The 27655-nt window shown below is 41.5% G+C and overlaps 1 protein-coding gene across 1 annotated transcript; it reads left to right on the top strand.

The window, feature by feature from the left end:
• The first annotated feature begins 581 nt into the window (after positions 1-581).
• LOC115674146 (uncharacterized) lies at positions 582-27655 on the top strand. The gene is made up of 2 exons (XM_056316398.1): positions 582-897; positions 27318-27655. The coding sequence occupies exons 1-2, from the start codon at positions 582-584 to the stop codon at positions 27653-27655; spliced, it is 654 nt and encodes a 217-aa protein (XP_056172373.1).

The raw sequence follows: 27655 nt of genomic DNA, 5'->3' as shown, positions 1-27655 counted from the left end.
ATGAACGAGTGTGTGCGAAATGCCGATCTTGGAAATGGCATATATTCAACTTTGTCTATGGGCATGGAAATTAATTGGGAATGTGCATGTGGTTGGAAATTGTGTAATTGAGACTAACCTGCAGGTTGCGCGTATCAAAAGACTAGGTAAGTGTAATTGTTTGCATAATGTGTGTTTATTGGGTGATACTATGTTTGGTCTTGTCTGGAGGTACGTGTTGGCTTAGGTGGGGTTTAGGGTGTTTACTTGCTGAGACATGTCTCATGGTTGTTTAACCAAACAATTTCAGAACCCCTGCCTAGACCATGAATCTTCCACCGCCACCGCCCCAGCGTTTTGGTATACCGATGCACACCGACCATGCAGTTGTAGAGTATCTGATAGATGATAATATGGCCTGGATTAAGCATACCACCGTAGTCTGGGTAGATATAGGGCAACCCCTTTGGCAGGCCCACACCTATACAGCCTGGTGTTTTCGGGATGGACTGGACGAATTCGGTCCTGTTCGAGGCTTTGATGTCCCGTTTGACGGAGTGGGGGATTGGGATCCGTCAGCTATACCCCCTCCTGATGGTGAGATGACTAGTCTGGATACTAGCCTTGCACAGTTAGGACATCAGCCTGTACCTGTAGCAACCAAACCTTCAGTGGCTGAGCCTGATTCGGAGCCGAAAGAATCACAGGCAGGGTATGATCCGATGGATATGGATCTAGGTGCAGTGCTAGAGGAGGAACCCGAAGAAGAACCTGAGGAGGACCCAGAGGACGAACCTGAGGAGGCATCAGAGGAAGAACCAGAAGAAGCTTCAGAGGTAGAACCAGAGGATGAGCTAGAGGAAGAGCCAGAAGAGGAGTCTGAAGAGGAGGAGCGGATTGAGGTTCCGTTAGAGTCGAGTGATGAGGACAACCCGAATGAGATCGAGGCGGATTCTGAGTCCTCAGAGGAGCAGGTGGCTCAGGGAGATTCAGACTCGGGTTCTGGGGTGTCTGACTTGGAGTGGACGCCATCTAGAGGGCATATGGGCTAGTTTAGGGGTAAGGTGAACCTTTTGAAGTGTCCCATTTTTGGAGCTAGAGTATTCCCAGACTACTGACCTTTTTTTTTATATCAGTGGTGTAAACCTTAGAAGCTCGGTGTGCTTGTATATTATGTGGAATGTAAATGGTGGGTATTGTATAAGTTTGACTTAGTAATGAATTTATGTATATTCTCCCTTTTACCCCTAGTTAAATATTGTCCGGGTGTTTGTGGCTTTCGCTAATGCTTTATCTCTGATATATTGGTTTGGGTCGGCAGCGTTTCCTGGGACGTCGCATTATTTCGACCAAAGAGGGATGCCACGAACTCGATGGGGTTCTGGGCATGACATCCGAGTTGATTTGGTATCAGAGTAAGGACAGCTCGATCTAAATTGGTCGAAACCTGGAGTGAGAAGGAGCGAAGACACTGGGGTAGTCATCTAGGGAGACCTTAGCGAGTCATAGGGTGCAATGAGCTACGCGTGCCTCCAAACTGTTTGTTGTGATTGCTGAGTGAATTGAGTGTTATAACGATTAGAGTGCAGGTGCATCTGGACCTGAGGTAAGTGCACAAACCTTATTGATTGTGGCCTGGTGCTATTGTGATTGATTATCTGCTGAGTGAATTATTGTGTTAATTCGCTGCCTAAGACTAGACTGGTATAGTTGGCCTAGGTCTCTAATTCCTGAGTGGAATTATAGCAGGTAGGTGAACGACAGAAAATCGTGAGGATGAGTTCGAGAGGTAGAGGAATAAGAGGCCAAACAAGTTCACAAGCCCAACCAGCGGGGGATCCGAGAATGGATGCGATCATGAGGACCCTAGAGGAGATTGGTAATCTGATAGGACGGCAGACTCAGGAACGAGCTGCCACTATTGCCTAAGCTGCTGAGGCCGCTTTGGCCACCGCCGCCAATAATAACAATGGGAATCAAGGGCAGGGGCAAGTGAATGTGAATAGGCAGATGCATTAGCTGGTTGAGCAGTTTTTGAAATTAAAGCCTCCTAAGTTTGATGGCAAGGGCGACCTTGAGGTTGCATCGCTTTGGGTAGAGGAGTTAGAAAAGGCCTTTGATGTACTAGGGTGCACCGAGGAAGAGAAAGTGACCTTGGCGGTGTACCAACTCCAAGGAAGTGCAAGTGATTGGTGGAAAGCCACCAAAGGAAGGGTGTTCCCTGCTGGTGCCGCCCAGACTTGGGCGATATTTGTGGAAGTTTTCAATGGTAAATATTTTTCTAAGAGTGCCCGGGAACAGAAGTTAGCCGAGTTTATGAGGCTTCGTCAGGGGCAGAGGACAGTAGATCAGTATGAGGCTGAATTCGCTCGATTATCTAAGTTTGCCCCAAGGATGGTGGAGGACCCGTTGGATAGGGCTCGGAGGTTCCGAGATGGTTTGAAGCCGGACCTTCGAAGCCAAATGATTTCATTGAATTTAAGGGATTATAACGAGATCTATGATCGGGCCCAGGCGATCGAACGTGACTTAGCGGATAAGGCTGCTGCTTCTGGGTCAAAATTTGCCCCGGGTAGGGACAACTGCCACCTCGGGAAGAGGCCGATGGTGAGTAATCGACGTTTTGTCCCTCCTGCTAGAAGGAATATCGGGAAATCGAACCGTTTTCAGAATGGTCCATGTCGGATATGTGGAGAAAGACATGGAAGTGGATCTTGTCCGAATAGGGGTGGAGCCTGTTTTGGATGTGGCGGGTTTGGTCATCAGATAAGGACTTGCCCTAACATCAGGTAGAATAGATCGCCTGCGTTGCCGCCACCCCGGAGTGGGAACCAAATTAGAGCTGCCCTGTCGGCTAATCAGAATAGGCCACCGGCCCAAGGACGGGTGTATGCCATGGCCAGGAGAGAGATTGAGAACGCGCTAGGGGTAGTCACAGGTACGGTTTCTCTATGCGATCATGCTGCGTATGCTCTGTTTGACCCTAGGGCGTCACATTCATTTATATCAGAACAGTTTGTTAAATTGACTGGTATAGAGCCGCAATTGTTTGATGTTGTGTTATATGTTACCATCCCATTGAATGATAAGGTGCTAGTCTCGTTAGGATGCCCGGATTGTAAGATTGTGATTGGTGATAGGGAGGAAATGATAGATCTAGCGGTTTTAGCCATGTATGACTTCGATGTGATAGTGGGTATGGATTGGTTAGTTAAGCAGAGGGCCGTTATGGATTGTAATAGTAGGGTGATCCAATTTAATCCGGTTGGACATCCGAAATTCGAATTTGTGGGAAATCGAGGAGGAACCTCGATCTCCTGGATTTCGTCGCTAGAAATGACTAAGTTGTTGAACGAAGGGTGTCAAAGATTTCTAGCGGCTGTGATTGATTCGACGGCTGAGGAGCCGAGACTAGAGGACATAGTTGTGGTGTGCGATTTTCCCGATGTCTTTCCTCAGGAATTGCCGGGATTGCCACCAGAAAGGGAAGTAGAGTTTGTAATCGAGTTGACCCCTGGGACTGAGCCAATCTCAAAGGCACCTTATAGAATGTCGTTGTCAGAGTTAAAAGTGCTAAAGGTGCAAATGCAAGAGTTATTGGACAAAGGATTTATTCGGCCAAGTGCGTCTCCATGGGGAGCGCCAGTTTTATTTGTGAGGAAGAAGGATGTGTCATTAAGGTTATGTATTGATTACCGGTAGTTAAATCAAGTGACGATTAAGAATAAATATCCCCTGCCAAGGATAGATGATTTGTTTGATCAGTTACAAGGGGCTTCGGTATTTTCTAAGATTGATTTGAGGACGGGATATCATCAGTTGAGGATTAGGAAAGAGGACATACCGAAAACGGCATTCAGGATGAGATATGGACACTATGAATTTACGGTAATGCCGTTTAGATTGACAAACGCCCCTGCTGCCTTTATAGACTTAATGAATCGGGTGTTTAAAGAGTTTTTAGATCAATTTGTTATAGTCTTTATAGACGATATATTAGTGTACTCGAAGAGCTCGGAAGAGCACGAGTTCCATTTGAGTAAAGTTTTACAAACTTTAAGGGAACACGCACTGTATGCCAAGTTTAGTAAGTGCGAGTTCTGGCTCAGTTGAGTAGCATTTCTTGGGCATGTGATCTCGGGGGATGGAATTTCAGTAGATCCGGCAAAGATTGAAGCCGTGATAAAGTGGCCGAGACCGATGACGGTAATCGAGGTTCGAAGCTTCTTGGGTTTGGCAAGATACTATAGACGTTTTGTGGAAGGATTTTCGGCTATAGCAATGCTGTTGACACGTCTGTTAAAGAAAGAAACGAAGTTTGAGTGGACTGACAAGTGTGAAAGGAGTTTTAAGGAATGAAAGCATAGATTGATGACGGCACCGGTATTGACTATTCCGTCAGGATCTGGAAGTTTCGAAATCTATAGTGATGCGTCGTTGAAAGGATTAGGATGTGTGCTGATGCAACATGGGTGAGTAGTAGCCTATGCATCAAGGCAGTTGAGGCCGCATGAACTGAATTATCCAACGCATGATTTGGAATTAGCCGCGATCATTTTCGCCCTTAAGATTTGGCGACATTATTTGTGCAGAGAGAAATTCCAGATATATACTGACCATTAGAGTTTGAAATATTTGTTTTCTCAAAAAGAGTTAAATATGAGATAGCGTCGCTGGATGGAATTACTTAAGGATTACGATTGTGATATTTTATATCACCCCGGAAAGGCCAACCGGGTAGCCGATGCATTGAGTCGGAAGTCAAGCATCGCACACTTGATGGTCAAGGAATGGACTTTGTTGGAAGGAGTGTGAGACTCGGAGTTTAAATTCGAAGTAAGTCAAGTCTCGAGCTTGTTTGCCACTTTAAGAATCGAACCGGAAATCCAGACTAAGATTAAGGCCTTATAGTCTGTAGATCAAGAAATTCAAAGAATTCTGGAAATGGATGCTATCAAGAGGAAACCGGACTTTCAAGTATCCGAAGACGGGATATTAAAGTTCCGTGGACAGTTGTACGTGCCTGACGATGCGGAACTTAAGGAAGAAATCTTGTCGGAAGCGCATCGTAGTAATTATAGTATCCATTCGGGGAGTACAAAAATGTATCAGAATTTGAGACAGTATTATTGGTGGAATGGCATGAAGGTGGACATAGCTAAGCATGTAGCTAAGTGTCTGACATGCCAGCAAGTGAAAGCGCAACATTGTAAGCCCGGAGGATTGTTGCGACCTTTAGAAATCCCAGAATGGAAATGGAAACATATTACTATGGATTTTGTAATGGGATTACCAAGGAGCCAAAGAGGCCATGATTCCATTTGGGTGATTGTCGATAGATTGACAAAGTCAGCGCACTTCTTGGCCGTGCGAAAGGACTTCGCATTGGATCGATATGCTGAGTTATACGTTCAACAGATAATTTGTTTGCATGGGGTACCAGTGACGATTACTTCGGATCGTGATCCTAGGTTTACCGCCAACTTTTGGAAAAGTCTGCAGATGGCATTAGGATCAAAGCTGCAGTTTAGTACAGCTTACTATCCACAAACAGATGGCCAGTCTGATAGGACGATTCAAACTTTAGAGGATATGCTTCGGGCACGTGTATTGGATTTTCAGGGCAAGTGGGAAGAGCAATTGCCCATAGCAGAATTCGCGTATAATAATAGTTTCCAGCAGAGTATCGAGATGGCGCCATTTGAAGCGCTATATGGCAGAGCATGTAGAACGCCCGTATGTTGGGACGAAGTTGGAGAAAGGAGTATAACCGGGCCAGAATTAACTCAACAGTCAGTTGAGGCGGTTAAGATAATTCGTGAAAGGCTAAAAACAGCTCAAAGCAGTCAAAAGAGTTATGCAGATAGAAGGCGAAGACCTTTGGAATTTCAAGTAGGGGATCACGTATTCCTTAAGGTATCGCCCATGAAAGGATTATCCCGATTTAGCAAGAAAGGGAAGTTGAGTCCGAGGTACGTGGGACCCTTTGAAATTTTGGAAAGGATTGGAGACTTAGCTTATCGCCTTGCATTACCGCCAAATTTGTCGCAAGTGCATAATGTATTCCACGTGTCGATGCTGAAAAAGTATGAACCGGACCCAACTCATGTGTTGAATTATGAAGAGATAAAAGTTGACGACAGGGTGTCGTATGTCGAAAGGCCAATAAGGATCGAAGATCGGAAGGAACGAGTTCTAAGGAACAAGACTATCCCGATGGTCAAAGTTGTTTGGGAACATCACGGGACAGAAGGCGCTACTTGGGAAAGTGAAGAGCTAATGCAACGTCAATACCCCCACTTGTTTGAGTAGTAGGTTGAATTGTAAATTTCGAGGACGAAATTTTTAAAAAGGGGGAAGAGTTGTGACATTCTAAAATCTGACCCACTTTGGATTTATGAAATGGATGATTTTATGAACGTGCTTGTAGTTAGATCTTGCCCAGAACTGATCACTCCTGGGATACTAACCAATAGGGAATGGCTAATTAGGGATTTAAATTCGCGCGACCAAAGAAACTCGATCGTGAACCGACTTTCGACCGTAAAAATTGTCGAGGTGACATTTTGAGCTAATGTAGGCCGATCCAAGGATAGTTAGGGATCAATTCGTCGCTGTCATACGAGTGGATCGCGGGTGATTCCGCCTGACCACGAGATGAGTTGACGAATAACCCTAAACCTATACCAAATGATCGCGCCCATCGAAACTAGCGATGGATCCACGCGATTACGTGACAGCAGAGGTCTTCACAACCCGAGTGAACTTAAACGTGGCTTGATTCAGTATCGGCCACGGGTCGAATGTGTGAATTTTCCCAAAAGCCACCCGTTAGTTTGAGATATGCTCAAGTTACGTTATTTAAATTGGATCATTGATTAGAAATCAAGTTTGGGCATCGAAAATTATGAAGGTCATGACAAGATAATTGGACGATGTTATTAGCTCGATTAGCCACAGATTTGTCCGGATTCTTCAGAAAATTCGAATTTCGACAAGAAATGGAAAATGACCGTTTTACCCTTGGGACTTTGTTAAGGCCAAGTATAATGTGAGAGGGGCATTTTGGTCATTTCACACCTATATTAGAGATAAAAAAATTTGAACAATTTTGCCCTTGGAAATTTTGTGAAATTCTAATTTTGCCCCTGGATATTTTTTGTAAGGATTAATCTTGGCCGTCGATCTTAGGATAAGACTAAATCGTGGCTGTTGATTTGGAAATAGAGAGGAGAGTAGGATGGTCATTTCCTAGGGGTATTAGACACCAATTATTGGCCTAATTAGACTATTTTTTCCCATTTTCTCTCTCTCCCTCTCATTTCCTCTCTATCGGCCATCTCTCTCCCTCACTCTACCTCTCGGCCGAGCCTCCTCCTCCCCACCGTGACCGTGGCCAGCTGGCCCAACCAGCCGTCTCCGCCGCTTCCCCGCCGAGCCAGATCACCACCGTCCGCCCGTGAAGCCGCAACTCGCCGCCACCACCGCCTCACCGTCCCTCTCTCCCTTATTTTCCCTGCACCGAAACCACCACCACCATCCTCATTCGGTTCTGTCTAGCCGCGGAAAGCCAGAAGACTGTCCAGCCACCGCCGTCCGCCGCCATGAGACCGCCGGATCGCCGCTTCCCCCTTCAGCTGAGCTAACTTAGGTTTCCAAGTAAGTGGCGTCCTAAACCCTATTTAGGATATCGGGTACCGACGGACGTAATTAGGGGCTGAATCGGGTTAATTAGGGACTAATTTAGGTGATTTAGCGGCTATTTGGGGATTAAATTGGTCAACTAATTTGGGGCTGATCGTGGCTGGTTTATGAATGAAATTTGTGATGGTTTCGGGGTGGATTGGTTGCTGAATTGAGTGCTGGAATTGTGGCTCGCAATGACGAGCATATGGTCCGACTTAGAGGACTCAATGTGTCGGTTTGATGTGTGGTGTCGTGGCTGGTTTGTGGTGATTATTATGACTGGAAATAGATATGGAAATGTTGAATTTATACTCGTACTAGTGGCTGTGATTGTGGGTCCAATGGCGACCTTGCGTGCTCATTGAATTGTGGAGTAATTGATTAAAATGTGGCCCCGTTTATATGCGTGTATGGGATGAATTGAATTGGCTGAAAATTGGCCATGTTTGTGTGTTAATTGAGCATGTGAAATGCGTGGGATTCGATGCGAGCATGGGCTGAATTGGATCGGCTGGTAATTTGGCCTGTTGGTGTGTCAATCGAGCATGTTCGTATGAGATTCAAGCGCGTGGATGGGTGAGAAAATTATGTGATGTGTCGTGCGTGTGGTCACGAGAATCCCTGAGGCGTGTACTGTAACGCGGGGAATTGTGCCGTCCTGAGGCGTGTACTTTAACGTGGGACAATGTCTGGTATTACCGGAAGACTGCCAACCTGAGGCATGTACTTCAACGCGGGTTGTGCCGTAGGTAGAGGATGTTGAGCCTGAGGCGTGTACAGTAACGCGGGCTAAGAAGTGTTGTGAAAATGAGATGGTCGCATGTGGACCGTGAATTGAAAGTGGACTTGAGGTGTGTACTATAACGCAGGTCGCTAGCAAGTCGAATGATAATGATGTGATGGTGCATGAACGAGTGTGTACGAAATGCCGACCTTGGAAATGGCATATATTCGACTTTTTCCGTGGGCATGGAAATTAATTGGGAATACGCATGTGGTTGGAAATTGTGTAATTGAGACTAACCTGCAGGTTGCGCGTATCAAAAGCCCAGGTAAGTGTAATTGTGTGCATAATGTGTGTTTATTGGGTGATACTATGTTTGGTCTTGTCTGGAGGTACGTGTTAGCCTAGGTGGGGTTTAGGGTGTTTACTTGCTGAGACGTGTCTCATGGTTGTTTAACCAAGCAATTTCAGAACCCCGGCCTGGACCATGAGTCTTCCACCGCCACCGCCCCAGCGTTTTGGTATACCGATGCACACCGACCATGCAGTTGTAGAGTATCCGATAGATGATAATATGGCCTGGATTAAGCATACCACCGTAGTCTGGGTAGATATAGGGCAACCCCTTTGGCAGGCCCACACCTATACAGCCTGGTGTTTTCGGGATGGACTGGACGAGTTCGGTCATGTTCGAGGCTTTGATGTCCCGTTTGACGGAGTGGGGGATTAGGATCCGTCAGCTATACCCCCTCCTGATGGTGAGATGACTAGTCTGGATACTAGCCTTGCACAGTCAGGACATCAGCCTGTACCTGTAGCACCCAAACCTTTAGTGGCTGAGCCTGATCCGGAGCCGGAAGAATCACAGGCAGGGTATGATCCGATGGATGTGGATCTAGGTGCAGTGCCAAAGGAGGAACCCGAAGAAGAAGAGCCCGAAGAAGAGCCTGAGGAGGAACCAGAGGACGAACCTGAGGAGGCACCAGAGGAAGAACCAGAAGAAGCTCTAGAGGTAGAACCAGAGGATGAGCCAGAGGAAGAGCCAGAAGAGGAGGAGCGGATTGAGGTTCCGTTAGAGTCGGGTGATGAGGACAATCCAATTGAGATCGAGGTGGATTCTGAGTCCTCAGAGGAGTAGGTGACTCAGGGAGATTCAGACTCGGGTTCTGGGGAGTCTGACTCGGAGTGGACGCCATCTAGAGAGCGTAGGGGCTAGTTTAGGGATAGGGTGAACCTTTTGAAGTGTCCCATTTTTGGAGCTAGAGTATTCCCAGACTAGTGACATTTTTTTGATATCGGTGGTGTAAACCTTAGAAGCTCGGTGTGCTTGTATATTATGTGGATTGTAAATGGTGGGTATTGTATAAGTTTGACTTGGTAATGAATATATGTATATTCTCCCTTTTACCCTTAGTTAAATATTGTCCGGGTGTTTGTGGCTTTCGCTAGTGCTTTATCTATGATGTATTGGTTTGGGTGGACGGCATTTCCTAGGACGTCGCATTATTTCGACCAAAAAGGGATGCCACGAGCTCGATAGGGTTCGGGGCATGATAAGTAGGACTTAAATTTTGGAGACTGACCAAGTGGTTCCTCACTAGTAGGATTTTGGAAATTACCTAGAGGCTCCTTACCAATAGGACTTTGAATTTGCCTAGGGGCTCCTCGCCTGTAGGACTTTGAATTTGCCTATGAGCTCCTCGCCTGTGGGACTTTAATTTGCCTAGGGGCTCCTCACCTGTAGGACTTTGGGAAGACTTCCAATAATGAATGCCTCGATCATGAGTTACGTGATTTTTTGAGGTTTCACTAACCTTTGCATGGTTTTTAGTTGACCAAAAACTATTTTGAAAAGTAGTTTTGAAATTAATCAAAACTGTTTGAAACGTGATTTTTTCTTAGTTTACCACAAACTGTTTGAAAATTTGGTTTTAAGTTGACCAAAAACTTTTGAAACTTGGTTTTGAAACATGCATTCTTTGCATTAACGCATTTCAGACAATCAAATTTCCTTTTCAAGGAATTATTTGAACAAAATGCTTGCAATCTTTCAAGAAATGCTTGAAATGATCGTTTGGAAGACCTTCATTAGAAATAATTTATTTCAATCTATGAACTTGGTTTTTTCTTCCTCTGATTGAAAGGGGACTTGTCTGATATCCCTCAAATTTTTCTCTCTTAACTAATCCTTAGGTGTTCGGAGATGTTCGCAATGTATACAATCCAATTGATCCGATAAGGTCTTTCAAAAGGTTGTAATATTGGCTTGGTCAATGGCTATTCAAAGGATAGGCATTCTGAGGCCAAGAAAAAGGATTTTATCATATCTGACTTCGAGTCTACAAGTTAAGAACCTCAAGGATAAGACAAGATAGTATTGCATACACTTCTTTGAGTGATGACTTCTTGTCATAAAGTCATGTTTCTACTCTCAACATCCCAATCTGAAGAGTCTTTGGGGAGAGATTGTATTGTTGGTATTAGGTAAGCTCAAAAGGCTCATTTGTTTGAATTCAGGGTTTTTATGAAATTGATGATCTTCTTGACATCACCACTTTTCTTTTCTTCTTTTTTCATTAGAGATCTTTTTCTCTATGAACATCAGAGCCCTCTAAACATTCATCACAATCCCTTTTCTTTTGTTCATTCTCACTTGTTGTGATTTATGATCTCTCATGATTTTGACTTTGCTCTATCATGACTTTTTTTTGTCATTTTGAGCTTTCTTTTGAACTCTCTTTTCTTCATTTTTCTTGGGCATTTGGCCTTACTTTTACCAAGAACACTGCTTTTTCATGCCCCAGACTCTTTTGCCTTTGATCTTTTTGAATTCTAAGGACTCTGTGTTTTGCCCTTTTGTTTCCTATCTATTAAAGTGGATCATATGCTCATGCTCCAGTGTGAAAAGATGATCACCAATTTGGGGTTTTGAAATGAATATTCAGGCTCAATTGGGCTTTGCCAAAGGTAATGTGTTTGGGTATAAGAAATGAAGCGCTCTTCTTCCTCTTGGGATGTCTTGAGCTTCCATATGACTTCATATGAAGTTATCACAGAAAAATCGAAACAAGAGTATGCAATAAAATCTTTCTTGATCCTATTCTCCATGGCTATCAATCACAAGCTTCTTGATTTGCCCCAATGTGGGGTGGTTCTTAACAGGGTTGTTTTGGAAAAACTTCTCCATTATTTTGGCTCAAATTTGGTTTGCAAGGGATAAGTATGTGTTTAGGATAGTGAAATGATTGCTTTTCATCATTTCAATTCATGTAATCATCGCGAACATCCTCTATTTCCTTCAGATGAGTTTTTCTCACTCACTTCTCTATTTTGACTTTGAGTGTATAAGGGACGTGTTTGGATATGGCTTACCTTTCATCATTTGAAAGTCTTTTCATTGGATTTGATCCAAACTTTCTCTTTGAAATTTTTCAAAGCCTTTTGTCAAATTATCCCTTTTTTGGGAATTTTGATACTTAGTGCATTTTTCAAAGAAAGCGTGTTTCAAAATTTTTTATTGAAACGTTTCTGAGGTATTTTCCTTTTCAAAACAATCTGTTTTGTTTTTGCTCAGCCTTAGTGTCATTCCGCTTGGGGAAAAAGAAGTTCGTGTTTGTTTTTTTTATTAAGAATGCAACTTCTTTAACACATGCTCCTACAATTTATGGATACTTGTCTGATCAACTTACCAAGATCCTTCTTGTTTGCATGTTTTTGCTTTGGTTCCACTAGGGATTCTTCTTTTGTTGCTTCCTTTTCTTTGTCTCCCTGGAGATGATGAAAAGAAAAGCATATTAGGGAACATCAATGGAAGTTAAATTGGAAATAATACTTCCCTCTATTATTTGATAACTCCATTGGGAATTCCGAAATCATCATCTGGTTCGAATTCTTTTTGCTTTCTTCTATAAAACAAATAAACATGTTTATGAAATGCATGATATGCATGATATCCACATGTTTTAAAGTGACCCGAATCTTTTCTTGAATGTTCGTCTTCATTTCATGGGTAGAAAATCTTGACAGCATCGGCATTTACAGGATAGACCAATTCTGTTCCTGCCATATCTACAAGAATCAATGCTCCTCCAGGAAGAACCTTCTTGACAATATATGGACCCTCATAATTCGGAGTGAATTTACCACGAGGATCTGAATTGTTGAAGATGACTTTCTTCACTACTAAATCTTTTGTTTTGAAATTCCTTGGTTTCACTTTTCGATTAAAAGATTTAGCCACTCTTATCTGATAAGCCTGCCCATGGCATATAGCTCTTAATCTCTTTTCATCGATCATGTTGAGTTGTTCATATCTTCGTTGAATCCACTTAGCTTTTGAAAGCTTCAATTGGGATAATATCCTTAATGAAGGAATTTCTACTTCAACAGGTAGCACTGCTTCCATTTCGTAAACCAAGGAAAATGGGGTTGCTCCAGTTGATGTTCGAATTGAAGTTCGGTATGCCATCAGAGCATACGGTAACCTTTCATGCCAATTACGATAATTTTCGGTAAAAAAACACTACAAGTGCCATAACTTGTGTACGGCGCTCACTTTGGTGCCATAAGTTTTTTTTGGATCACTTTAGTGCTAAAAATTTTGAAAAACGATCACTTAAGTGCTAAAATTTTTGAAAAACGATCACTTAAGTGCCAACTCCGGTGCCGTACACAATTTTTCGCCGGAAATCAGACATGGCATTTTTTTTATTAATTTCTGAAGCTGACGTGGCTCGCCGGAGATTGGCACTTAAGTGATCGTTTTTCAAAAATTTTAGCACTTAAATGATCGTTTTTAAAAAATTTTAGCATTTAAGTGATCGTTTTTTAAAAAATTTAGCACTGAAGTGATCCAAAAAAAACTTATGACACTGAAGTGATCGTTTTTCCTCCGACTTGGCACCAAAGTGATCCGAAAAAAAGTTATGGCACCAAAGTGATCTTCGTACACAAGTTATGGCACTTATAGTGTCCTTTTGCCGATAATTTTCGGCTGTCTTGGCCAGTATCTTTTTGATATTTTTATTTGCTACTTCAACTACTCCATTCATTTGTGGACGATATGGAGATGAGTTCAGATGTTGGACATGGAAATGCTCAAGTAAATCATCTACAATTCTGTTGTTTAGATTTGAGCCATTGTCCGTAATTATTGCTTCTGGAACTCCATACTTAGCAATAATGTCCCGCCTGATGAATCTTGCAACATTCTTGGCAGTAACATTCGTGTAGGAGTTTGCTTCAATCCATTTAGTGAAATAGTCAATAGCAACCAGGACAAACCGGTGCCCATTTGAGGCCTTGGGGTTGATTGGACCAATCATATCAATGCCCCACATTGAAAATGGCCATGACTCGGTCATTTGATGTAGCTTATTTGGCGGTGCATTGATTTTATCTCCATAAACTTGACATTGATGGCAACATCTCACGTGTTGGATGCAATTTGATTCTATTGTCATCCAATAATATCCCAATCTCATAATCTTTCGGGCTAGAAGATGTCCATTCATGTGCGGTCCACATTCACCCTCATGAATTTCTTTCATGATCTGTTCAGCTTCTGTAGCATCCACACATCTTAGTAGGGTTGAATCAAATGATTTCTTGTAGAGGATTTGACCACTGAGGAAGAATTTGTTGGCTATCTTCCTTATAAACTTCCTGTCACCTGGTTGGCTTTCTTCAGGAAATTCTCCCAATTGAAGATATTTTTTGATGACATGATACCATGGTTCGTTGTCAAATTCTGCCTGAACCATCATGCAATGAGCTGGTTATTCAAGAATATTGATTCTCAATGGTTTTATATACATACCATCTTCAGCTTGCAGTAAGGATGACAAAGTTGCTAGAACATCTGCAAAATGGTTTTGAGTTCTTGGGAGATAATCGAATGTTATTTCTTCGAAACTTTCTATCATCTCTTCTAAATATCTGTGATAAGGAATTAGCTTGGCATCTCGAGTTTGCCATTCACCCGTTATTTGCAATATATTGCAACCTTTTTACCTTCATTGAAAGGGCTAATTGTAAGCCGAGAATGCATGCTTCGTATTCAGCAACGTTATTGGTGCATGGAAATACCAATTTGGCAAATACCGGATAGTGTTGGCCTTCTGGGGAGATCAGTACTGCCCCAGTTCCTGATCCAGATAAGTTGGTTGCACCACCAAAATACATGGTCCATTTATCGTCGACCAGTGTCAATATATGATCATCAAGTTGTTCTTCAGGACTGGCAATATTCTGCGAATTTTCTGCCAACATGTCTGCTATTGCTCGTCCTTTAACTGACTTTTGGGATGAACTTCTGATGTCGAATTCTGATAACAAAACTTGCCACTTTACCAATTTCCCGACCAATGAGGATTTCTCAAGAAGGTACTTGATCAGATCATTCTCAATTACTAGCAAAATTTGGTGATGAAGGGTGTATTGTCTTAGTCTGTATAATACCCAAATTAATGCAACACATGTCTTCTCAACTGCTGGGTAATTCACTTCTGATGTTGTGAACTTCTTGCTCAAGTAATAAATGGCTTGTTCCTTACCATCATTTGGTCTTCTTTGTACAAGCACCGCTCCTAACGACTCACGGTGAATCGTCAAATATAAGATCATCGGAACTCCAGGAATTGGTGGTACCAACACTGGTGGGTGTACCATATATTCTTTGATCTTGTCAAAGGCTTGTTGACATTCCGCATCCCACTTCACTTTGGCATTTTTCTTCAATAGTTTGAAGAATGGTTTAGCAGTCTCAGAAAGCTGATAGATGAAACGGGCAATGTAGTTTAATCGCCCCAACAAGCTTCTCACTTCTTTTACTGTAGAAGGAGTCTTTAAGTCGTATATTGCCTTGATCTTGGAAGGATCTATTTCGATTCCTCTGTTACTGACCACAAATCCTAGCAGTTTGCTAGATTTTGCCCCAAATACATACTTGTTGGGGTTCAATCGCAACTTGTACTTTCTAAGTCTTTCGAATAATTTGCGAAGCACCTCAACATGATCTTCTCCTTGTTTGGATTTTGCAATTATGTCATCCACATATACCTCGATTTCTTTATGCATCATGTCGTGGAACAAAGTTACCATTGCCCTTTGATATGTGGCACCAGTATTTTTCAAACCGAAAGGCATCACCTTATAACAAAATGTGCCCCATGGTGTTATGAAGGATGTTTTCGCCTTATCCTCTTTCTTCATGAGGATTTGATTATATCCTGAGAAACCATCCATGAATGAAAATGTTTCGAACCGAACAGTGCTATCCACTAGTACATTAATATGTGGAAGCGGAAAATCATTCTTACGGCTTGCTTTATTTAGGTCGCGATAATCAACTCACACCCGTACTCGACCATCTTTCTTCATTACGGGCACTATGTTGGCAACCCATTCTGGATATGGTACTACTTCGATGAAACCGACTTTGAGTAATTTCATCACTTCTTCTTCTATTTTCTTTACCAATTCCGGTTTTGTTCGCCTCAGTTTTTGCTTCTTTGGTGGAATACTTGGATCAATTGGCAAAACATGCTCAACTATGCTTGGATCAAGGCTTGGCATGTCCGCATAGGACCATGCAAATATATCTTGATATTCCTTGAGCAAATCTGTGATCCTTTTTGCCTCTGCTGAGGGAAGACTTTCTCCAATTTTAACTTCTTTGGGATTCTCTTTATCGCCCAGATTAACAGTGATCGTTTTCTCTAACGTGAGTGGCTTTGATTCTTCATGACGGATCCATTCTCTTCTGATCCATTCCTCATCTTCATTATCTACTTCAATATCGCATGTGATCTCCTCGAAAAGATTTGGGTCACATATGAACCTATTATGGATATGCGAATGCTCATGCCTGACATGTAACAAACATGATTAGTAATTGCGTACGAAGTAAATAACGTACATGGTCTTATGAAAACCCTTTGGAAATTCATTTTGAAGTTTGTTTTGAAAGAACATAAAGACAGAGCTAGTCCTCATATCATCAGACTTCCTTGCTCTTAAAATCATTTTCGCAATGAGGAGCAATATAGAAACCCAAAGCCTCAAGCCACATGAGTGAGGATAATGTTCATCATAGGTTTGTTTTTGTTTCTACATGTCCTTAACAAAACATTTGATCAGTTTTATTGAATTGAAAAACGCGACTACATCTACATCAAAAGGAATGTAAATTGTAACTGAACTGAAATTGCAAATGAAATCACAGGAAACTTGAAATTGTAATCAATAAAATGCAATGGAAAAAGCTAGTAGCAAAAGTTCAAGAGAATCTTCCTACTCCAGTGCGTAGGTAACTTCCGCCTCAGTTATGATAACATTGATGGCATTCTCTTCGAATAAACTTAGCAGAACAGATTCTTTCTCTACATGTAAGTCTTCTTCTTGAAGTAACTTGGAAGGTCCAGGAAAAGTTTCCTTGATGTGGATATGATGATAGGGAAGCTCTTTAGCTTTGCCCTTCCATATGGATGGATTAATGAGGCGATCACCTCAGCCTCTACAGCCTCCATGGTTCTTTCAACTTCAGCCTTGACCTCCATGGTGATCTTTAGAGCTATCTGGAATATAACCTACTTTGTGCTTCATTCTTGTAGCGAGAGGAATGATAGGTTCTTTGATTCCTTGAGACTTTGATCCAAGACTATTACCGGGAGTAAATCATACTGGCATAACATTTTTCCAGACATAATGGATGATGATGAGAACTCCGGGGATTTTATGATGCAACCGGCAGGAATTTGCACCATTGAGATCATTTCGAAAGAATGATAACTTGGTTCTTCTTTCACTTCGGGTTCGACATACGGTATTGCACTCTTTTTGTAAGTGATGAAATCTGTCTCCCCGTGTACGGTGATCATCTTGCCATTAATGACAAACCTGACCTTCTAATGGAGACTTGAAGGAATGGCGACAGCCATATGAATCCAAGGTCTTCCGAGTAACAAGTTGAAAGTCCTTGGAATATCCACTACTTGGAAGTCAATCAGGAAAGGCACAGGGCCTATGTTTACCTCGAGTTCGATATCGCCAATAACGTCTTTCTTCATTCCATCAAACGAGCGCACTGTTACCTTAGACGGTTTGATGAGCTCTTCGCTTATCTCCAAGTGATGCAATGTGTTTAGTGGACACAAATTAAGTGCGAAACCATTATCGATCAGCACCCGTGACACCTCCTTGCCCCGGCATCTGACAGCAATATACAAAGCCTTATTATGGGAACGCCCGTCAATTGGGAAATCTTCATCGAAGAAGGCAATTTGATCTTTTAAAAGAATAATGCCAACAAAGTCTTCCAATTGTACTTCATTAATTGTCTCCGGGACGTGCACTTCATTGAGAAGCTTCATAAGCACCATTTTGTGGCTTTCTGAAGTCTTGAAGAGATCCAACAGAGAAATCTGTGCCGACATCTTTCTTAGCTGTTCAATTACCTCAAATTCACTTGTTTTCATGACCGAAAGCAACTGTTTAACATCTTCTTCGGTTACTCCTTTCTTTTCGTGTTCACTGTCCTTCAGGGCATTGCATCTTCCCGATCGGGTTATAGCATCGACTTCTTTGGAAGAGTAATCCCAAGGTACACACTTAGTGTCAAACTTTTCTTTTGGAGGGAGAGTGATGATCACAGGCTGTGTTTCTTCTTCTTCGATCCTTAGTCGATCAATGGGAAGTTGGATAGTGGTTGGTATGACGGGACCTTCCTCCTCCTTATATTTATCTACCTCATCAAGCTTGATTAAAAATGGTGTAATCATGGATACCATACTTCTATTGGCTTCGTCAGCATCCATTCCACCCCAATCATTAGGTGTGATTGTTTTGTTCTTGAATGTCCATGGAGGAGGTGTATATTTGACACGGTAATTATACCGGCCACTATCTTGACCCAGAAAATCAACAACCTCACCTTGTCTTCGTGCTTTTCGAACAAATTGCCTATCACCTCGGCGAGTCTTTTTCTACTTTTTCTCTTCCTGATCTTCATTCTTCTTGAGATTCAATTGGCTAATCGGGACCTCATCCATGCCACCCCATCCGTCCGGTACAATGTCTTCGTTTTTGAACGCCCATGGTGGTGGTGTATATTTGACACGGTAATTGTATTTACCGCTGTCTTGACCGAGTAGGTCTACAGTTTCGCCTTCCCTGGCCGATTTCTGGGTGAAACGCCTTTCACCCTGACGAACTTTTTCTTTCTCCTTTTCATCCTAATCTGTTTCATCTTGAAGCATTTCTTTCTTGGGTAGAGCTTTCTCCTCAGGACTGGTTTCATCGTCCATACCACCCCAGCCATCAGGCACAATTACTTCATTTTTAAATGCCCATGGCAGTGGGGTATATTTCACTCGGAAGTTATATTTTCCAAAGTCTTCTCCCAAGTTGTCTACAATCTCGCCTTTTAAGAGTGCTTCTTGACGAAAGCGGGCATCTTCTAATCGAGAAGCTTTAATCTTGACTTCATATTCATCTTCATCGTGAGACTCGATCACTGTTTCTTCTTCCTTGATCATGTTTACTGTATTGTGCTCAGGAAGAGGATTTTGATGTACATTTGGCTCGGGCTCTTGGAAATTCAATATCTTCTTGTCAATGAGCTGTTGAACCTTGTACTTTAGAGTGGGACAATTATCTACATCATGTCCCCTTTCTCCCATGTGATAGGCGCAAGTCTTTGACTCATCGTACCAAGAAAATCTCGCAGGATTGTCTCTCGGTACTTCCTTGGCCACCAAATGCCTTTCCAGAAGCATTGGTAATAGCTTTGACAGTGGTCGAGGCAACGGTGTATATTGCCTCACGGGCCTTTTATTTGGCTCGAATTGCCTTGGATTTTTCTAAGCGACATTTGATTGCTTCGGAAATGATGCTTGATGAGTACTTGGGTTTGACACTATAGCCACTTCTCGGATGGATTCCTTGTCTTTTTTCCCGGGGTAAGGCCTTCATGCTGCTGTTTCTTGAGCCTTCCTTTCTTTCAAACCCCATTCAATTCTCTCACCTACTTTGACCAACATAGTGAATGTCTGACAGCCTGATACATGAAGTTTGTCATAATACTCAATTGGCAATGACTTTAGAAAGAGCTCAATGAGCTCGTCTTCACTTATGGCGGGCTTTACTTGTGAAGCAACGGCTTTCCATCTCTGAGCATAGGCTCTGAACCCTTCATTCTTTCGTTTCTCGGTTCTGACGAGATCCTCTCTAGTTGGGAGTACTTCAACATTAAACTTATACTGGCGAAGAAATTCTCCCGCCAAATGATCCCATTCAGTGAAGTCTTCTATGTCGAGGGCTGTATACCATGCAAGGGCCGCCCCTCTCAAATTATCTTGAAATGTGCTGATAAGAAGTGACGTGTTATCTGAATATCTTGCTTTCTTACGGAGATAATATTTCAAATGGCTTTTGGGACAATCAGTGCCATCATACTTGCTCATGAACTCTGGCTCCTTATAGTTTTCTGGAACAATCACCTTTGCATACGGTGAGAACTTGTCGAACCTTTGAAGCTCATAACCTTGACTTGCTAAGCATTCTTCAATTTTGGCCAATCTCTTGGCCTCTTCTTCATCTTTTGTTTTGGACGTCTTCTTGATTTGATCATCCTCTTCCAAATTTACTACCTCAGGTGTAGTCTTTGGAAGATTCTCTTGAACCGGTTCTTTGTTTCTGACTGGGTTTTCAATCGGTGTTTCAATAGCGTTTGAAGCTCCCACATTTGGAGTAGTAGGATAAGATCCTCGAGATGCGAGAATAAAAGCCTTCATTTTCGCCATCATTGCAACCATTTGGGTCATTTGATTCTTGACTTCAACTAGTCGAGCACGGGTTTCTTCTTCCGCCATTCTAACCTGTAGGCGAGTCCAAGGTCTTTTTCTTTCCGTTGCTAAACAACCTATTTTGCCAAAAAAGACCTGATATCAGCATAGTAAAATGATCATGAAACCTTACATTCTTTTAATTGTATGGTCTCATGAGATTGTCAAGGATAAGAAATTTTATACAAGCCTTAGCTTTGTATAAAATTCTTCATCAATGTCTTTCTCATGGAATCATACAATTCAAAGAATTGTAATCCATGGTGATTCTACAAAAATATTTTGAAACTTCATTAAGTAATTGTTCATTAAGCAATTGTTTCAATTTGGAAAATTTTTATTACAATGCTACTCATCAAAATAGGGAAACATTAGCTTAAACAAGTCTAGGCTTCTTGCTAGCTAAGATAGCTTCAGCTTCTTCATACTCCTTGACTCGTGTCTCCCATTCTTCAACATCGATCACCACCTCCTCGGGAACATACGGCTCTACACCTGGCTTGTTTGGCACAATGTACTCCGGGATATACGGCTCATCAGAATAAGTTGTAACACTCAAAGATACATAAGGTTCGACGTCAATTGGTCGCTTAGCCTTCAACCACCTTATATACTCATTAGATGCCAAAAAGAGTTTCATTTCTCCTTCTAAATCTTCTGACCATTGTACTATTTGCTTGGTTGATCTCTTCAAAGAATTCACGATCCCATCGACCCTTGTTTTTTTTTTTTTTGATGACCGAGGATCCGCCCGTACGGCCCCACCGGCCGACAGCCGGACAGAACCAACAGCGACTATACCTCGGGGGGAGCTAGCCCAGGACCCCACCACCAGGGCCCCCCACTTAAGACGCTAGCGACCGGAGATTCGAACCCCTCCCCTCAGCGATGAGGAAGAGGAGCCAAACCAATGCAGCCACCCACCGGTGGGTTTCCATCGACCCTTGTTCGCAGCTCTTTACTTTTCTTTTCCGGTATAGGTCCTTGCGGTATCTCAAATGTGAACTCCTCAGGATGCCAAATAGGTGGAATTTGTTGAACCATTCCGAATTGTCGCATGACTCTTAGTGGGCAATAAATAATTCCACCACTCAATCCTAGTAAAGGCACAAAATTACCGTCTTGGGTAGTAATTTGAGCTTTGGTTATCTTCGGCCATTGAATTCTCCATTTAAGCTGATCAGGAGTTAATGCTCTAATAAAGTTTGCCCACTCATGAAAAGAGTACTTTGGCATTTTGTCTTGGAGTTTCAAATACTTCTCAATAGGGTTGGTAGATGAGTCGATCTCTCGAATGCGCATATAACGTTCCCAAGGCCGAATATAGGAGATAAACCATACAGAAAGTAACCCAGCTGAAGCTTGCAGTATACCCTTTTGTTAATTTTGGTATTTGTTTAATGAAATGACGGTTTTTGCCAAGAGCATATTGGAGAAGTCCCATTTTAGGCAAGCTTGCTTAGCAATTACCGCAACGAGAGGATTTAATCCCGTCCTTGATGTGGGGAATAAAACGAATCCAAAGAAGGCCATGATAAAAACCCTCGCGGAAATATTTCCCGTTTCTTTCGGCAATTTGGAGTAATTGTCCACCAAGCAAGATAGAGGAAATCTCCCGGTGTTTGATTTAATCAACTTTTCCACTTGAGGGGTCTTCAAGCTTAAAAATTCAGCTATAACACTTGTGGGTTTCAATCCAACTGGGGGCTCAACGGTTCTTAAGCCAAAATCAATTCCAATTGTTGCCTTATATTCTTCTAGTGTAGATACCATCTCGTGCTCGCCCAATTGAAATGTGGCATTGGTAACTTCCCAGAAATGGGATAATGTTTGGATTAGACTCACTTGATACTCCAGGTTGATGAGCTTGAACAAATACCCGAGCTTTTCCCTTACATATGCTTTGTTGTCCTTTGTCATGTTTACCCACCATGCCAAAAGCTCCTTCCTTGGAATATGAATGACTTGTATGTCTAGTTTCCCCATTTCGATCTAAAGCATGTAAAAGAAAGTGATTATTATTCACCATGAATTACCAATTGATTTTAATGCCTCAATTTCAATCTAGTACAAAAACATCAAATAAGGTCAAGGAAGCTGACTTGAGTAGCTTAATGCCACGGGAGTGCTCCGGTGAAGATTCCCGAGCTCCGGCAAAGGTTTTTTAATGGCAGATTGACATGGTTTTGATGGTTTACCAGCACAAAATGCAATCAAACAATAGAAAACATGATTAGAAACTAGTTCTGAACATCAAAATACCGAGATTCATCGACGAAATCACACAAACATTCATATTGGGATTAAACCAAATTCTGGAAAATTTTGAAAAAAATGATTATGACCCGACTTTACCTTCTTCGTTCGATGATTAAAAGAAATTGTCGAAGTGATCTGTGCCTATAGTGTTGTTCCTTGACACTTGTACTTCCACCTGATGGTTTTGGCTTCGCCGGAAAAGGTCTGGATTGGCCGGAAAAAGCTCGGTTTCAGGCCTTCAGGACCAGCCGAGTCGACTGGAACAACTAGGGGAGAGTCACGGCCAAATCACGATTCGCCGGTGCTCCGCCGTCCACGGCGGCACCGAACACTCGTGAAGAGACTCTCGACCCTCTCTCTCTAGATCCTTTTCGTTGGTTTCCTCTGTTTCTCTCTCTTCTCTCACTCTGGCATTTCGTCGAGCAGGTTCCCTTCTGCAATGTTCTAGTTTTTTCCATTTTTCATTCATCAAAAATCCCGCCCAAATTCGGTTAGAACTAACTTATAATCGGTTAGATTGATTCCCTAGTGCCAGCTAGATATTTTCCAGCTGGCCAAATCGATTAAAACGTACTAATTTGATCGGGGGAAGTCGGTAAAGTTCTGGGCACGAGAGTTATTTTCTGGGTTTGAACATTCTGAGGTGATCCGGGTGAAGAAGACGGGTCACTGGGTCGGGTCGGGTTGACCCGGTCAACCCGGCATGCCCGGTTTTGATTAAAAACTCAAATTGGACTCAATTTCAACCGATTGTTTCAAAATTAAACCCCAAAATTGAATTCCCCATCATATTCCGAACCCAAATATATGATTTTCCCCAATTTTTGTTATAATTGTGTCCAAGATTTTCACATTTTTGTATCCAGGTTAATAGGGTTTCCTTCAATTTGATGTCCTAATGACCTGATTAGGTGAAATTGATGCCAAAATTGAATTACCCACACCTGATTAACCTTAGAAATGATAACCTCATGGTTCGACAATTTCATATTGGGCACGATTCCCAATTTGGGTTCAAAATTCTTAATTTTCAATCGAATTTTGGGAATTTTTTATTTTTATGTCAAATTGCACAATTGGACAAACCATTATGCAATTCAAGGTCCCAGAATCATTTGTTGTGAAGGCACTATGACTTAAAAATGACTAGAAAAAATTTAATTGCATTTTTGGTTCAATTCGGGTTTAATTTTGCCCAATTTTGGGAAAAACATATACCCAATTGAGATTTTTCAAAATTGATGATGTATTCATGAAATTGGATTTAAAATAAGACTAATAACTATTTTTATGGAATTTTCTGATTCCATTTACTATTTTTCTTGATTAACTCACTTATTTTGATTAAAAGAAATTAAGGAAAAATGCAGAAAAATGCTAAAAAAATATTTTTTGGTTTAGAAATAGGTTTCTAGGCTTAACCAAGATTCCTTGTCCTAATTTTGAGATTTTTGAAAATATGAAAAAAAATGAGCTAAAAATCAGGTGTCAACATCCCTCAAATACTAAAAATTCATAAAATGCACCAAGGTGAAAAATCGGATTGGGTCAAGAATTATAAAGCAAGAACCTTGATCAGCTGTTGTGAAATTTTTAGTTGTCCTTTTAGTTGAGTCGGCTAGGATTCAGGTGTCATCTTGTCTTTAAGATCAACCTCTAACGAGCTTAATCTCAAAGAGAGGCAATTGTTGACACTTGATTTTTAGTCAAAATTTTCAATTTCAAATAAAATCACAAAATTGGGATTAGGAACCTTGGCCACGCTTAGGAACCTATTTCTAAACAAAAAATAAATTTTTTAGAATTTTCGTAAATTTTCCTTAATTTCTTTTGGCTAAAATGAGTGAAAAATCAAGAAAAATACCAAATGGAATTAAAAAAATTCCTTTAAAAATAGCCATTAGTCTTCTCTTAATTCCAATTTCATCACTGAAGTTTCAATTTTAGAAAGTTTCAGTTGGGGATATGTTTTTCCCAAAATTGGGTAATTTCATACCTTAATTGAGCCAAAAATCCAATTAAATCGTTTTTAGTCATTTTTAGGCTATAGTGTCTTCACAACAATTGATTTTGGGACCTTGAATTGCATATTGATCGGTCCAATTGCATAATTTGACAAAGAAATTGAAAATCCCCAAAAATTAATTGGAAATTAGGGGATTTTAAGACCCAAATTGGGGATTCCATTCAATTTGAAATTTTCAATCAAGACCCATACCTTCCCTAGGGTTAACAAGTCATAGGTAATTCAATTTTGGCCTCAATTTTGCCTAATTAGGTCATTTGGATACTGAATTGAATAAAAACTCTATTGATCCGAATTCAAATTTGAGAATTTTGGGGTCTAAGTGTAACCAAATTAGTACAAATCTCATAACTTGATGCAAAATGTGCTGAGGAATCCAATTTCGGGGTTAAATTTGAAAATTTGAGTCAAAATGGGGTTTAATTTGTGAATTTGGACTAACCCAGGTTGATCTTCCCCTTCGCCCGATCAGCTTGCCTGCGCGGGAAAGGAAGAAATAACCGGAGCCGCGTCTTCACCGACCTACTCTGACTAATCGAGCACGTGATAAACGGATCGGTCTCCAGCTATCCATCCTCATTTGTTATAGCCAACTCAAAGGTCGGTTAGAGCCAAGAACCGACTTCGGGAAGAGGGTTAAAAAACCAGAAAAAAGTTGTTATCACGAGGAGAAGGTGCTCGACGAAATCCTGAGAGAAAGAGAGAGAAAGTTAGAGAGAAAGAGAGAGAGAGAGAGAGAGACTAAGAGAGAAGGGAGTTGACGTCCCCTGATTGAGTGACCAGCGTCGATCGACTGAACGACGCTGACGAATCGATCGTTCAAGGAGGACATCCTCCCTAGGTGATCAGTGCAAAGCTAGTCACGAAGGCCTGAAACTAAGTTCTGGCCGACCAATGCAGGACCTTCCTAGTGAAGCGGAGCTCATAAGCTTCGAGAGCAGGTGTCAAGGAATCACCCTACGGTCACCATTTGGTTCGAAATTTCAGAATCAAGCTCCGGCGAAGAAGGTAAAGTTTGCTCATGATCATCGTTTGATAAAAATCCAGAATAGGTGCTTGAGTTTCATCACGCTTGATTATGCATGTTTCTTTGTGATTTTGAGATTGTTGAGGTTTAAAACATGTTTCTGATCATATGTTTCATTGTTTCTTGCATTTTGAATCGATGACATGGCATTCTCATTGAGTCGGACACCATGAAACCCACACCGGAGCTCCCAAACCTCGCCGGAATGCTTTCCAACGGCCAACGGCCAATGAAGTTAGTGTTTCTGATTCTCTTTGATTGTTTTGAGTGATGTGTGATCGTTAGAAATGGCTGGGACATCCTGCATACTGATCTGGATATTAGATAAGATGATTAGAATAGTTGCAGGTTAGCATTTTTTGGCTCGATTTTCATCGGCCGGCGATGGTCCGACGGCGAACCAATAGGGCTAGATGGTTAGAGGGAGTGTGATAGATGATCTGGGAAATGAGGAAGTGGCCTGAAACACACCGGAAGGTCGCTGGAGCTTGGTCCGAAGTGGCGGCCTTGATAATGCTAAAACTAGTTTCATGCCTAGAAGGTGTTCGATCAAATGTCCATAAGAAAAAAGTTAGAAACGGCGCCGTTTTGGCGCCGTGCTCGCCAGAGCGTCGGCCGATGCCGACTAGGTCGGTCCGACTTGGTCGGACCGGTCCGAACCGATTCGGTCCGATTCGTTTTTCCGATGGGAGAATAAAAAATTTCAGAAAATTCATAAAAATTCGAAAATTCATAAAAAAAAAATAGAAAATTCAGAAAAAAATCCTAAAAAATCAGAAAAAAATTCAGAAAATTATAAAAAAAATGAAAATTCAGAAAAATCCTAAAAAAAATCAGAAAATTCGAAAATTCATAAAAATTCTGAAAATTCTAGAAAACCCATAAAAAAATTTGCAAATTTCCAAAATCCACAAAAATTAAAAAAATAAAAAAATTTCAGAAAAGAAAAAATATTAGTTTTCGAGAAAGTAAAAATTCTCATAAAAACTTTTCCAAAAAAAAAATTTCAAAAATTCACAAAATGACTTAGAAACCTTATGGCCACCCACTTTGAGTGAAATTTAATTTTTTTTTGAGGTGCCCAAATGGTATTGTTGAAGATTCTTAGTTTAGGGATTAAAATGGGTTTTATCCCCTAAAAAACCCTAAAGGGGATTTAACCCTCGAAATGGGTCGTTACTCCTAAAAAACCCTAAAACCCTAAGACAACACAATCCATTGAATGAACAAGCCTTTAGGGCTTTACTAGGGTTTGGGTGTTTTGATTGATTTTTATTTTAGAGACAATTTTAGGAATGTTGTGTTTGATTGAAATTGATTGCGCATTTCTTTATTGATTGGTTGATTTCTCCCGATTAGAACGGTTAGAATTAGTAGATAGCCTTGCGAACTCGCGTAACACGTTTAGACATATCGGATCGTTTTAGGTACCGAAAGGGCGTTAAAGATCTCAATTTGGGATCATTAGCGTAACCAAGTTCCCTTACCCATATAATCTCTAGTTTGCAGAAATCGTGGTATTTATTCCATACCTTAATTAGGTTTCTAGTCGACCAATAAGGACTAGTGGTGACTCCAAATCAAAACTTAGGTTAAATAGAAAGATAAAAAAAAATAATACCCGTTATCACGTGAGGTATGGTATGGGAGAGGCCCTCGTTTGTCTAGTGATGGGATGTCTATGAGACGTTTAGGCGAAATATCCGTTTCGGACCTTAGTAGCTCATTCGGGGACAGTTTCCTCATTCGTGACAAATGAAAATACCTCCTTAGCATGTGAAAGCGTGGCACAACACACCGGCTATGATGAGCCAGAGGACGACGCTACATTGAATCAAAACCAGAGGAATGCCTTGGAGAAAGTTCGAGCAAAAGATCAATATGCCTTGTCAATCATCTATCAAGCTTTAGATGATTCAATGTTCGAGAAGGTGTTGAATGCTACTACTTCTATGAAAGCATGGGAGATTCTTCACAACATACACCAATCAGTGCAAAAAGTTCAGAAGATTCACCTTCAAACTTTGAGAGTTGAATTCGAGGCAATCCGTATGAGAGAATCTGAATCGATTACTGATTATTTCACAAGAGTGTTGGCAATTGTCAACTGA

This window comes from Syzygium oleosum, unplaced genomic scaffold (assembly GCF_021117445.2).
Source record: "Syzygium oleosum isolate NSW1041296 unplaced genomic scaffold, Sole_v2.1 Sole_v2.12, whole genome shotgun sequence".
Lineage (NCBI taxonomy): Eukaryota > Viridiplantae > Streptophyta > Magnoliopsida > Myrtales > Myrtaceae > Syzygium > Syzygium oleosum.
Note: the sequence above shows the minus strand (reverse complement) of the source record. Positions and strands in the feature narration are given on the sequence as shown.

Bases quoted from the DNA above. Each gene is read 5' to 3' on its own strand.
- LOC115674146 (XM_056316398.1), top strand. From the start codon at position 582: ATGACTAGTCTGGATACTAGCCTTGCACAGTTAGGACATCAGCCTGTA. The intron at 898-27,317 runs GTGATGAGGACA...ATACCTCCTTAG, and splicing joins TGAGGTTCCGTTAGAGTCGA to CATGTGAAAGCGTGGCACAA.